The sequence below is a fragment of the Sceloporus occidentalis genome, unplaced genomic scaffold (genome assembly GCF_023333645.1).
Source record: "Sceloporus occidentalis isolate IW3139 unplaced genomic scaffold, rSceOcc1.0.p SCAF_2, whole genome shotgun sequence".
NCBI classification, from domain to species: Eukaryota; Metazoa; Chordata; class Lepidosauria; order Squamata; family Phrynosomatidae; genus Sceloporus; species Sceloporus occidentalis.
Genome location: NW_028316982.1, coordinates 111,991,850 through 112,006,247, shown reverse-complemented (window position 1 = coordinate 112,006,247; position 14,398 = coordinate 111,991,850). Strand labels below are relative to the sequence as shown.

Sequence of the window (14,398 nt, the reverse complement as noted above, 5' to 3'; positions counted from 1 at the left end):
CAGAGCTTGGTGAGCTACAACTTTCAGAATCCATGCATACCAACCATACTGACTAGGAACGGAAGTCAAACAACATTCATCAGCATAAAGCAAAGAGTAACACCCCCTTATGATTTCCATTCACAGGGAAGATATCCAGGCCATTCCTGTAAATAAGTTTATAATATAAGGATATTTATGTCTTATGACAAAAAGAACCAATAATATATGACAAATAGCCTCAGCTACAGAATCCCCTAGGAATTTTTACAAGATTCTTGTAGCTTGACTTCCAGGCAACTTGTATTAAGGATGAAGCAATATAATGGTGGTATGTGTGTAGGGAAGGGAAGAGCTGGTACTATAACGGTCCTGCTGATGTTTCACCTAATGACTTGAATCCAATAGGCTTAGGAACTTCACCAAACTTTGGGAAAAGCTGCCGGTATGATTAGAGACCTTCAGATAATAGAAGCCTTTAAAGAGGAAGTGGTGATCAGTACCAGTCCTCAGTTCTTCCTCTGCCATCTTTCATCTGTCACTCTGGCAGATACCGATGTGTTGAGAAGCAGTGCCAGCTTGCACTTCATGTCATACTGTTTCTCCCCACCACCCTCTGATAGCAAATTGCACAACTGTCAAAAACAGCAAGAGTCTTTCAATTAACTAAGTGAAGCTGCAACCTACTTCAACATGATTTTCCATTAGTCAAGGGGTCTCAGCCCAAGATTAATCAAAACAAAAAACAAAAAGAGTTAAAATAACAACATGTAACTCGCTTTACGATAATGTCTTATTCAGCTAACTAAGCACACTTCCACCTACATGTAATACTATACAGCGCACTCACGCCAAATGCAGGCACGCTATATGGGGCTTTAATGTTATGTTGAAGGTTAAGCTGCTGGAAATACAACGGTGCACATATTCGTGGTGCGCGCACCATGCTGCATGCAAGACCACTCCCCCATTAAAGCTGTGGGGTTTGAGCATACGTGTTTTTCCCTATACGAGAGGGAAGTTCCAGAATGGATCCCATGCATAGGGGGAGGGCCCACTGTATCTGATGGAGCAAGCTTGTTTTCTGCTGCTTTAGAGACTAGAACAAGGAACAATGGATGCAAGCTCCAGGAACAGAGATTTCAACTCAACATTAGAAGGACCGTTCTGACAGTAAGAGCTGTTCGACAGTAGAACACACTCCCTCGGAGCATTGGGGGGGGGTCTCTTTCCTTGGAGGTCTTTAAACAGAAGCTGGATGGCCATCTGTCCGGAATGCTTTGGTTGTGATTTCCTGCATGGCAGGGGGTTGGACTGGATAGCCCTTGTGGTCTCTTCCAACTCTAAAATTCTATGATTCTATGATTCTAAGTAGGTGATAAAGCTGTTAGATCCTAAGTATAGCACAATGCATAGGTAAGTAAACGTTTTTTTGTTCGGTTGGCGTTTTTAGCAGTGGACAAAATACAGCAAAGAGAAAGATGGGAAAAGACACACAGAGAATGAAAGAACAAGTACTGTACAGTGGAACCTCGGGATACGAAATACCCGGGTTACGAATTTTTCGGGACCCGAAAAAATCCAATTGGAAATTATTGATCCGGGTTACGAACGTTTTTTCGGGTCCCGAAAAAACTTTTGGTGCTTTTTGCCGCGATTTTACACCAAATCGCGGCTTTTCCCCATTAGCGGCTATGGGGATTCGGCTTGCGAAAGCCGTTCGGGTTACGAAAGCGGCCGCGGAACGGATTACTTTCGTAACCCGAGGCTCCACTGTACTAGAAATTAAAGGAAGCTACTCAACAGAAGAACCATGAAAGGAAGCTTGTTCTGCTGACAGACAAAAAAACTGAGGAGAAGGTAGTTTGGTGGGCTGTGACATGTGCGGTAGGCAGGAAGGGGAGGGTTTTCCTGTCAAGCTACTCATCTCTATAACTTTCCAAATGGAGTCTCTGTACAGGCACAAAACCCATTTATGTGAGGCACAGAAACCACAAACAACAGAACTAAACATACCCTGCAGGACAAATATTCAATAGCATGGTGTAAATCTATAACTAAACAAAGGGTCTATATAATATTAATTGGATTACAGGCACATGTGGTTTTGGAAGGTCTAGGATCTATGAACAGTCAAATCTCTCCATACATTGTTACATCACTGTTTTCAGTAATATCAATGCAGCAATGGCAATGTTGACATATGTCAACAGATATGGAAAACAAAACCATGGCCAACAAATTGGAAATGATCCATATACATCCCCATCCACAAAAAAGGAGATGCAGCATTTATAAGACCATAGCTGTGATCTCTCAAGCAAACAAAATTACTGTATGTACTCATGTATAAGTCTATAAATTTTAGTCAAAAAATTGATCCAAAAAACCTGAGTCGACTTATGCATGAGTCAATGTCAGTACTGTACTCTAACTGTTATTTTAAAAAGGAACCAATCCAATTCAAGATGGGAAAGAGAATCCAGCCAGCATGCAGGCTCTGTATTGGAAGGCAAAAACCAAGCTATAAAATGTGAATGCAAGTGAAACCAGGACACTGTACAGAGAAAAAGAAAACCAGAGTCTGCAATGGAAGCCATGTTTAGATAAGATAAGACAACACAATATGGAAGCTCTCACACCTAACATACAAGAGACTTTAGCCTATAGAGCACTCACACTTAACCCCTCAATGTAATGGTCTATACTAAGCAAGGTTCTATGCTATTGTAGGTTTATATAAGTTTTTACCTAGGATAGAAAAGGGCAGGTTGCTGTTCAAAATAAACAAGAAAGTGAGTCTGTAGAAGACAAATAATTAAATTACAAAAAATAAACACAGTTTAAAGTAAAATAAATTAATCAAACTCTTTTCTGTATCTCCAACATATGTTTGTGTATGTGCCTTGAAGTCACCTGTCTACTTATGTGACTCATGAATTTCATAGGTGTTTCTTAGGCAAGGAATACTCAGAGGTGGTTTATAACCTTTCAGTTCTCAAATATTTTGTTTTACACTATAAAGTGGATAGCCAGCAGTGTTTTTTATCCATGTGGCAATTTAATCCTGCTAGAATAACATTATAATGGAACTATAGTTGTTCAATAACTCAGTGCCAGGCTCACAGCTGTGAACAGGTTCCAGCTCTTTACCTTTTGCACCTGCCAGAAAAACAATGTGGAGCTTCATCATGCAGGGCTACCAAATTCATTTTTACTTAATTAGATCCAATGCAAAAGAACACTGATGGGAATTCCCAAGATGATAAAGAGTTATTTTACTTGTTTATGCAAGCACAAGTTCAAGCCCAGAGCTTAATTCCTCTCTTTTATCATAGCTGAGTATACCTGACCATATGATAAGAAGAATAGATAAAGGTAAAAGACAGTATAAAACATGTTTTAGGAATGCCTGAATCAAATGAAATTGGACTAACTGCTGTAGAAAACTAAATATCATATTGTGGTAAGCCTCAACATATATAAATAAAAATTCCTCTGTATCAAAGTGGCTATTCAACAAAAATGGGTATTGCTCACAGAGAATTTCCTTCCATGATTATTGCCCTGTCAACCAAATGACATTAGACACAATACAAGTGACTACTGACACAATACAAGTGACTATTTGCTACATTTACTGTCAAAAACTAATAATGATCACACAAATAATCCCAATTGGACTGATGAAGATGGAACTGGATTTTATTTTTCATATAACAGCACAATTATGATCCAAAAAAATGTCTACTCTAAAATGACTAAATCCCCATCTCAAGTTAGTCTGAGCACCATTCTCTTTTGGGGAGGTGAGCACATAAGTCCAGTAAATAAAATTAAGGGCATTAAAAATAATCCAATGTACACATTCACGTCAAGTCAAAGCACAATCCATTCTAATCAGCAAAATTGCTAATAAACATCAAGGTTTAATCCATTGAACTTACCTAAAACCCCATATTCTGAAAGAGAGCTGTTGCATACAGTATATGGAGCTTGCTGCTCCCAGAGGTGATTCATAGGAACACAGGTCCTTTTGTCAATATCTTGATCATGCAGCACATGGTGGCGATGGCTACAATGGTTTTTAAAGACAGAAGTAATGTTTGGTATTATAGTAACAGCCGCACATATAGATTTTTGTTTGGTATATCAGAAGACTTCATATGTACTACTGCAATAACAACAACCAAGCAAGCTAAATAACTAGTACCAAGATCTGGTTGGATTGTTTGAATAATGAACAGCCTGATGATGGTATTCCCTGCTGTGTGCCTTGTGAACTGGCCCTGGGATAGTACTTCCATGTGTGCATCAAGATCCTAGGTGCATGTTACAGTCCGTTATGCGAGCAGGTTGATACAACAGGATCTTGGCATTGTATTACTCCCAGTTTGCAGGTGGAGGGTTGAGGCCTAGAGACAGTAACTCCAAGCAAAATCATGGCTGATGCCAGGTTTGAATCAGTGATTTCCTAGACACATTCTTAAAACTGTATTGCATCAGCAATCGTATTTTTCAAATAAAATATTAAAGTAATACCTAAAGTAGAAGCAGTATCTACGAAGCAGGATACTGTTCATTCCATCTAGAAGATGGATGAAGTATTTCTGTCAGTATGGATTTTTTCTTTGGGAAAAAAAAAAGCCCTTGAACACCCATTATAATAGTATCTTGCCTTCTTCCTGCCACTACAGATAACTTTGGAATTGTTGCTGTGCAATCCATTATTCTTTTAGAGGTATGTAGTTACACTCCATGAAATATAAAGTATAGAAGCCATTGCACCACAGCACTGCTTCCCTTCAAATTAAAATTACGCTGTGAAATTCTTATTAGACATGTGCCATTTGCATTGTGCACTGGCTTCCACCTCCTCCAAGTACTTCTCAAGACCAAAACTTGAAAGACCTGAATCCTCCTCACTGCCCACCCTCACACGCTCACTGCTTAAGAGTCCTCCAGAGCTCTATTAATCACCATTAGAATAGTGCACCAAGGAACATTATCAAAACAGAGATGACTAAAGTAATTACTGTAATCCATTAACTCACTGAGCAAGACTAACTGAGTGAAACACACCAATATGTTCAAGCTCTACAACCACTAAAAAAAGAAGGGCTATTACTCCAGTAATAGCTATTCTGTGGCGCATATCTGGTGAAGCTGAACAAATTGCAGGCAGAAACTCTGGTCTTCTAATGAATCTTAGCAAGATTTTTCACAACTCTAAATAGAAACTAACTAATATCATAAAGACAGGGACCAACAATGTGTCAGAGGTTTAAAAATAAGAATTAAACAAGCATAATGAAGACAGCAATTTTAACTGATCTCTCTCCCCATAAAAACCCCTCTAACAGCCAACCTTATACAAAATAAACAGATTACAGAGTTCCATTCATTTGTGTGCAGGCACACCTCAGACAACAAAGCATCTGCCCAAGAAGCTTCTTTTTACAAAGCCTTTTTATGGGAGCCCAGCTCAACCCTCTTTTTCATGTCTTCTGTCTAGCTGGAAGTATTTTTCTGCAACATTGGAATTGAAAGGATGGTGAAGGAGGGCTAGGGAAGACAGACTTTCACTGCTGAGTTGCAGAAGCATATCTGCAGTAAAAATGTAATAAAGCTTGTCCTGGGAAAGAATGGAATTCTACTCTAGGTGATCCTACTGTAACTGTGTGTTCTTATGTACACAGCTGCCTCCAGAATCGCTTACTATGCATGATGCATGAAGACTGAAAAAGAAGAGGGGAAAACAGACTTAGCCTGCCTCACCACATACCCCCACAACGTATTAAAAAGCATAGAGCTATAGGTTTGGAGACCAAAATGGAAACTATAACTAAAGCAGAGGCTGGTGAAAGAAATCCCCGCATGCCAGCTCACATACAGGAGTTCCAAATCTAAATTTCTTTTCAGTTAAAACAATTGACTCCTATGGCTTCACATCAGTTTCTTCTCAGGCCTGACATCAGTGATGAGTTCCACAAAACATCTTTCGTAGATACCTGAACATTGTATTGTATTTGTATTGTTCATTTAGTGTTGGTTTTTGAATACAGCCACCTTTAGGGTGAGTGTGGGTTGCTTCTCCAAGCCATCCATGAATAAACTTTCAAACTTTCATTCTCTCATTCTCTGGATGGCCACAGAATTAATCCACATGACTGAGATGGACTCAGGCCCTCTTTAACCGCAGGGTGGATTTGGCTGCCACAACTACAATGCTCTTTTTCTCTACCAAAGCAATCTCCTCTTTGAACATTTCATCCTCTTTTATGCAACTTCCATTGCCCAAACTAACTCTTAATTTTGCTTGATGGTAAATGTGGGAAAAATTTAGCCAGCTAGGTAGGAAAATTAAAAACTGAAGTGAAGACATAGGAGTCAACTGTTTAACTGAAAAGAATTTTAGACTTGGAAATCCTGCATGTGAGCTGGCATGTGGGGATAAATCTAATCATGTGGATTGATTCTCTGGGCCATCCAGAGAATGTTTGCTTTTCCACTGCTGAGTTCTGACCTTCTACTATCACTATTTCTCTTCCTATATTTACAGGAATTCTTCCAGTCAATTTATGATTCGGAATTATTTCCACTGTCACATGCAATTACAAATTTGTTTTTCATAGTACTAAACAATCGTATTAATGCAAAACTTCAGTCTGAAGTGCACCTAAAATATTAATAAAGTCTCAAATTATCAACACCTAGCAGAAACTTTTTGACATTTTTTACTAAATTCCTGTAATAGCAGCCATATGAAAACGTTTTTGTTTAGGCAAGCTTTTTTTTAAAATCACAAGTTGGCTTATTGGAGGGGGTGTAATAGATGGTTTTAACTGATTTTCATTTTTTATTGTGATCTTTTGAAATATTTTTATCTTATAAGCTTCCTCGGGTCCCTTCTTGGGAAAAAGGAGGCATGCAAATAAATGAATAAATAAATAGTCTCACCTGAAAGTACCCCTTTCTACATCCTGTCCACTTAACCGCACATGAATACCTTCTTTCAATAAAGATCCAAAAGCCATGTACTCTGCCAAGGCCCAGTCAACAACCCGATTCTTTGTCATTTCCGATCGGCCTTTCAAAATTCGAGAAAGTCCTACATGTGGGATGGGACGAGATTGTGGGGTAGAAAACAAAAGAATTAATGATTGAAAAACACAACTATTATCAGGGTATGAATTAATTTGCCTCTATTTCCAAATGAAAAACTATAAAACAAAGGAAAGGCATCAACAGCTGCAAATAACAAAATACAACCCTTGGGTTACCAGATTAATGGTAACCCAAACATACCGTACTTCCCTCTCCTCCTTGAGTACCATATGCGTCCACTAGCCACAACAATCAAGGCAATTATATTCAACCTTGAAACTCCCATCATTATACTAAAATTGATAGTGCTTCATCCAATTACGCTCCAGCTGTATTTCTGTTCTAGTCTTTAACTGTCTACTACACTCTCATCAACACTGTTACATAATTCAAATCTCAGACTTGGTAATCTTACATAGAACCTCATTAAAAGCCATACATCATGGTATGTATTACATTTGAAAACATTAATATATACCTGAAATTATTCATTCATTTGCAATATATGTATATACTGTTATATACTGTGAGATATCGAAGAGGATCACATTGAAAATAGCTCTTATGAAAGAAACACTGATTTCAATTCAATCTATTGACATGTCATGGAAATAAACTGAGTGCTTGGAGAAACATTTACTTTTTTACAGAGATATGTTCTATAAATGATCCCATTCTGTATTTTGCTTCACTTTTCAGTTTTACCTATATTATTTGATTCAAAATCCTTCTTTGCATACGTAAGTAAGTCAAACTACATTATTCATGAAATAAAGGACAAAATGTTGCATCCATAATATCACTGAACACCCCTAAACTGCCTAATCCATGAATTAGCCACATTTCCAGCTTCTTTCATGAAAACATGCAAATCCTTGCTTCATTCATGACATTTTATGACTTAAGCAAATTTTTTATCTTATTCACGAAGCAGGCATAGTTATGCAAGGCTTTTTATGAATAAGGCTTTGCTCAATTTAGGCAGTTTTGTTAAAGATAAATAACTTTGACAAGGCATGGGCCATTTCATGAAGCAAGCAATGTTTCACTTATTTTATGAATGAGGCAACTCCAAACTGTAGTATGGTTGATAGTTATAAGTCTGTATGAACTTAACAATTGCCTCTTACATTCTGAGAGTTTTACAGATGTCCATAAAGCACCAGCCAGATGGTTCAGTCTATGTACCATATTACTTTTAATTGTTCCACAAGTGTGCATGTATATTTAACAAAATACTTGCATTTAAAAATGCATAGCAACAGAGGACAGAACTACAAGCAAAATTTTGTATTCAAGACCTCCTCTAGATATCTCATAATGAGTAATTATATTTTGGTTTATTAAGAATATTTATGTTAATTGCATGCCACTTGAGCACAAAACATTCAAGATGTGTAACTGAAAGTGTTGCTGCAATAGATTCTTAGGGATTTTAATTCTATAAAGCCCTGTTGAACAACCTCCGAGGAAAGAAAATAAATAAAAGGCAGATTTTATCATCAAAGACATTATTTAAATTTCACACAGCTCATCTGGTTATTTATTAGCATGCCATATAATGTAACTTTACAGACCCACGCTTGAGAATGAACCAGATCAGAGATCATATGGCAGAATCAATTTGCCAGAAACTGGCCAAAAGAAACACAGAGGCAGAAAATTCTGGAGAGGCATTTTAAACAGAAATACATAACCACAAAGAGAAGTACAATTGTTGACTCCCTAGGAAACTCTTCTTTTCCAGCATCTTCCCATTTTCCACCTTCTCTCTTGAAGTAACCTTTTGAAAACCATCATTTATTTCTTTTCTTTAAAGAATACATTTTCACATGGAAGAATATAAAGATGTAACTATGCCCCACCATAACAGATCAAGTGCAAATGCTTAAACTATCAAAGATCAGTCATTCTGCAAGTTCCTAAAGGTCTCTATAATCAGAAGGCACATTGAATGGGCACAAACAGCTCTTAACATGAATTTAAATACTACTAATTTAGCACTAATTAAAGTGCCATAGTTTCTCTCAAGACCTTTACACAATGATTCCCAGACCATTAAAACTAACAATAAAGTCATGATTGCCTCAATTCAACGAGAATGAAAAATGATAATTTGCATATTTCATTAACACTGCTTGTACCAACATTTAATAAGCCTGAAGGAAAAGGCAGACATACAAACCTTTATGCTAGCTGCCAGTGCAGTGCCCTGTGCTACATATACCACCACTACATGTTAAGGGGGAGCTATTGTTATTGTTGAGTAAATAGAGGACAGCTTGAAATGGGGATAAGGAAAAGGAGTATAGCGTGTGTGTGTATATATGTATATGTATGTATATACTGAGATCTCTCCCATGTTCTGAACACATACCACTTCTGCATCTCTACACACCAAGGACATAAAATGTTCCAAAGAATTAAGCAAGAATTAAGTTTCCCTCTCACCTCCATGTATTTTAAATCCTTCAAGGGGCACAGAGCTTGCTGCATTGCCAATATGGGTCAGCATGTCTTCAGGGATACCAGTAGGAGGACAAGTCATACTTTTTGGTTCTCCATCTAAATTAAAGAAACCTGGGAAAGAGTTTTTTAAAAATGACAATATAGATATTAATAGAAAAAATTTACTTGGTTAAAGAATCTACTATTTTATTTTCAAAAGAAGTAACAATTATTCTTTTTTTAAAAGATGGAGAAAATCTCTCTCCATTTCTCCCCTATGCGTACTTCTATTGATACTCTCAGCACTCTGAAGAACTTGAATATTGCTTTGCAAACCTCAATGCCAATGGAATCTATAATCTACATCAGGGGTAGGCAACCTTTTTGAGCCAGGGGCTGGGTTGCTGTCCCTCAGACAACTGGGGGGCCGAAGCCAAAAAATAAATAATTAAATAATTTTAAAAAATTAAATAAATAAATAAACCGGGATAAATGTAGGACAAAATTTTCAAATGGTAGACACTTTTTTTAAAAAAGTGGGGGACACGCAAAAAAAATTGCTGATTTTTTAAAAAAATCTTAATATAAATGCATGTTTCTGAGGCTTCTATAGACAATTGCCCCTGCGCGCGAGAGGCCAAAGGCCCCAGCGGCAATCGGCGGCAGGACCGGGCTGGGGCCGGTCCCAAGGCCTCGCCGGGCCGCATCCGGCCCGCGGGCCGCAGGTTGCCTGCCCCTGATCTACATCCTGCAGGAATGGGGAGAGGGTGAGCACAGTCAATTGTAGCTGAAGGAGAGTAGATTATGACAGCCCTTCAGTCTAATCCACTTTCAATATTGCAAGGATGAATCTGGCTGGAAGTTTCAAAAATTCCACATAGGACATTTCCATACTATTTAAATTGCTTTCCCAAATTCCTTCCCAGCCAACATCTAGCAGTGAGATGCATAGTGATTTATGATATAAAACTGAAGTCAAGGTTGCAATAATCTACTAAAAGAGCTTTCAGCATTCTAGAAGGCATGTACAAATTCCAGATTGTAAACTGCTTAAAGAGTGCCGAGTTTATTATGAAGCAGTATAGAAATAGGGATGCAGTGACTCAAGTGGTTAAGACGCTGACTCTGTTGATTGCAAGATTGGCAGGTTGGCAATTTGAAGCCCAGGTGCTGCGTGATGGGGTGAGTTCCCATCACTAGCCTCAGCTTCTGCCAACCTAGCAGTTCAAAAGCATGCAAATACAAGTAGATGAATAGGTACCACTTCTCAGTGGGAAGGTAACAGCATTCAGTGGAGTTATGCTGGCCACATGACTATTAGAACATCCTTGGAGAACACTGGCTCTTCAGCTTAGAAACGAAGATGAGCACCACCCCCTACAGTCGGTTACAACTAGACATTCATATCAAGCGACTACCTTTAACTTTACTTTTATAGAAATGTAAATGCTATACTATGTTATTATTCTCATCCTTATATGAATTTCATCTAAATAGTAATTCGTTGTCTGTTTGCACATACAAACTGGAGTTGGTTGCCAGTTTAGGGTTTGATATTTCATACAGAAACAGTTTCTTTGCCAGTTTAGGGTTTGATATTTCATACAGAACTCGAAATGGGGACCTGATTTCAGCAAGCGACAGAGAAGTGAACCATTAAAATTGCTTTAGGGGAAACAGGCACTTATTGTTGCCACAGTTATGTTTTCTTTTACTTTGCTTCTGTAGTACCAACTCTTCCCCCACATGTTTTTTCTTGTTCTTTAATCATATAAAAATGACACAACCATATTTTGTGAGTAGTTTTTATGCAATTACCAGGTAAAGAAGGATAGGAGGGTGTCACCATCATTGCAACAGCAACAATTTTCATGCAATGAAAAATATAAGGAAGTTACCAAAGCAGCCACTGCTAAGTGTTTTTTCTTCCATCTTTACAAATAGTTTGCCCCATCTGCTGCCTAGTGAATTGAGGAAGGGGAGTTATTTCAGCTCAGTGTTGAATGACCAAGCACTCCAACATTAAACATGCTTAAAACAAAAGATATTAATTGAAACTGTATCACTCAATGTCATTTGCAATAACTATTCTTACCTGGCCATGGTGAATCAAGCCAGTGTTTAATGTGTAGAATTTTATTATCTTTGGATCTTGTATAAGCTTCCTCACATATCTTATCATATTTTGCAATTTCTTCCTGTAGAACAAGAAAAAGAAAACTTAATACTAATTATAAAGCAGCAACAGTGCATAGGGTTAGAGACTAGCTACAGTTCCATCAAAGCCAAAGTGTCCATGGCCAAGTTTAGCAACTGACTGAAGCAGCTGGGTTTCTTTTTCTTTACCATATCTATTTTAGTTTCTGCATCTGTCTCCCTACCACATCACCTTTTTTGTGTGCCTTCAAGACATTTCAATTTATGGTGACACTAAGGCAAACCTATCACAGGATTTTCTTAGTAAGAGTTATCCACAGAGGGTTTGTCTTTGCCTTCTTCTGAGGCTGAGAGAGTGTGCCTTGAGTGGGTTGTTATAGCTGAGCAGCAATTTGACCTTACTCTCCAGAGCCATTGTCTGGCTCTTTTGTGGTTTTGATTATTTGAAGATTTGGTTAATATGTTCCCCTCTAGGAATCCCTAGGTCCTCCAGAGAAATTCTGCTGGAAATTGACCATAGTTGAGGATCTAGATATTACTAGAGAAAACACTTCTCTGGGCATTTGTAGGTCCTCTAGCATGATTCTGTGATCACATTTTGGCGCATGTTGACCACAGAGTTGCACTGGAGGACCTAGAAATTCCTAGAGAGGTGGTCTCTCAGATAAAAAAGTAGGGTTTTTTATTTGCAGTTTTTCCATTTTCACTGTGTCTCTAGACCAGCAAATGTGGAGGGACCACTGTATTTGGAACAATGTATTAAGGCAGGGGTGAGAAAATGAGCCCAACAGGCCACATATAGTTTCCAAAGAAGTTTCTGAGGTCCTCAGCATCTACTCTCACCCCAAAATATTGTGCAGGAGCAAATGCCTCCAATTTTTCCCCAAGTCCATCCTCAATGGTGGCGAACCTATGGCACGAGTGCCAGAAATGGCACTCAGAGACCTCTCCGTGGGCACACACGCCATCACGTCAGCACAAAGTTTGCCAGAATTTGTTACTAGAAAGTCAAAGGGACATGGCACTTTGTGATATATAAGTAGGTTTTGGGTTGCAGTTTGGGTACTCAATCTCTAAAACGTTTGCCACCACTGCTACATGGAGGCTGTCTTGCTGCATTTGGGAGCTTCCTGGTGTTGAGAAATGCCTTTTTGCAAGCAGGGAATGAACTGAAAGTAAACTTGCATTAAGGAATAAGTTAACATGGACCACAAATTAAAAGGACAAGCTAAGACTTATTTAAAGAGGTAAAATGTCCAACTTTAATCTCATGATTTTAAATTTTCATCAAATCTGGCTTGATTAGAGTCTTTCACCATTGCTCCCAAGTCATTCATATATATATATATATATATATATATATATATATATATATATATATAAAAACAGGAAGTCATGGATAACCGCAGTTTACTGCATGAAGAAGTTGCTTATACAAGTTGTCTTCTTGATTCCCCATTAATAGCCCCTCATCACACACACATAAGTCCTTTATTTAGGGTCTTCTAGAGCACCTCTGAGAGGGTCTAACTGTTAAGCCGCAGCCAATTCTTACAAATAAACTGTTGACTTTTTTTTGGGGGGGGGGGTGCTCTTCATTTTTTTTTTAATAAATCTTTATTAGTATTATTATCTACATACAATAATATAAGAAAACTTTTACATAATATTCCACATATATATGGTATATCACATTAGTTATCCATTCTTTACTACCTTATCTAAATCTATTCTTATCAAACCATTTAATTTTAATTAGGCCACTAATTTTTAAAAAATCACATAAAATAGTTATTAAAAATCTTCATTCTTCTGGCTTCTTCTATTCACCATATACTTTTCATAGTTACAGAAAGGTATAATTATATTACTAATTCATCCCCCCCCCCCCCCGCCCTTCTTTTCTCTTTTTTCATTTTTCCCCTTCCCCAAGTGCTCCCCATCACCAGAGCCTAGTATCTTCTTATTACTCTACCCTCCAAAATTGTAACTCTTCCTGCGGGGATAAAACACCTCCTTCTTTTACTAAAGCCTTTTGTACAAATATATCTCCATACTGCTTCAAAGTAATTTCTCTTCATTATTCCTTTTTTTTTTTTTTGCCTTAATTCCGCAAATTAACTTATCATTAATTGCTATTTGCCATATGTCTTTATATCAATCTTTTATTTGTAGATCTCCCTGATCTTTCCACCTTTTTGCTATAATTAATCTTGCCACTGTTAATAGATTTTTAATTAGATCCTTTATAGCCTGGGTGCAATTAATCTTATCATATATAGAAAGTAATGCTATCTGTGGCCAAAATTCTAAATCAATTTCTATTATTTCTTTTATCTCTTTAAATACTATTTGCCAAAATTTCTTTATGGATCTACAATCCCACCACATATGAATATAAGCACCAACTTCTTGGCACTTCCTCCAACATGGCCTTGAATAATTCTTATTTATGTGGTTTAACCTTACTGCCGTTAAATACCATTTCCAGATTATTTTGTAATAATTCTCCTTTATACGTATGGATACATTTTTTAAATGATGTTTTCCAAATTTTTCCCCATTCATGAACATTTATTGTTTGTGTTAAATCCTCCTTCCATATTGTCCTAAGATATTCTTCTTTCTCATTATATTTTAATAATAATTTATATGTTTCACTTGTGACACCTTTCAAAGTTTCATTTGCCTCCATACTATCTCTTTG

At 37.5% G+C, this 14,398-nt stretch overlaps 1 protein-coding gene across 3 annotated transcripts in view; it reads right to left on the bottom strand.

Annotated features, from left to right (window-relative positions):
* LOC149318879 (2-oxoglutarate dehydrogenase-like, mitochondrial) overlaps positions 1–14,398 on the bottom strand; it is a 75,957-nt gene that overhangs the window by 23,384 nt on the left and 38,175 nt on the right. For 2 of the 3 annotated variants that reach the window (XM_089510624.1, XM_089510625.1), the window contains exons 13-17: positions 11,630–11,732; positions 11,433–11,495; positions 9,538–9,666; positions 6,940–7,090; positions 3,927–4,054 (exon numbers count right to left, since the gene is read on the bottom strand). In XM_089510624.1, coding sequence (XP_089366750.1) covers positions 3,927–4,054; positions 6,940–7,090; positions 9,538–9,666; positions 11,433–11,495; positions 11,630–11,732 — 574 coding nt within the window. The remainder of the gene's footprint in view (positions 1–3,926; positions 4,055–6,939; positions 7,091–9,537; positions 9,667–11,432; positions 11,496–11,629; positions 11,733–14,398) is intronic. The other variant, XM_089510623.1, reaches the window with a different exon arrangement.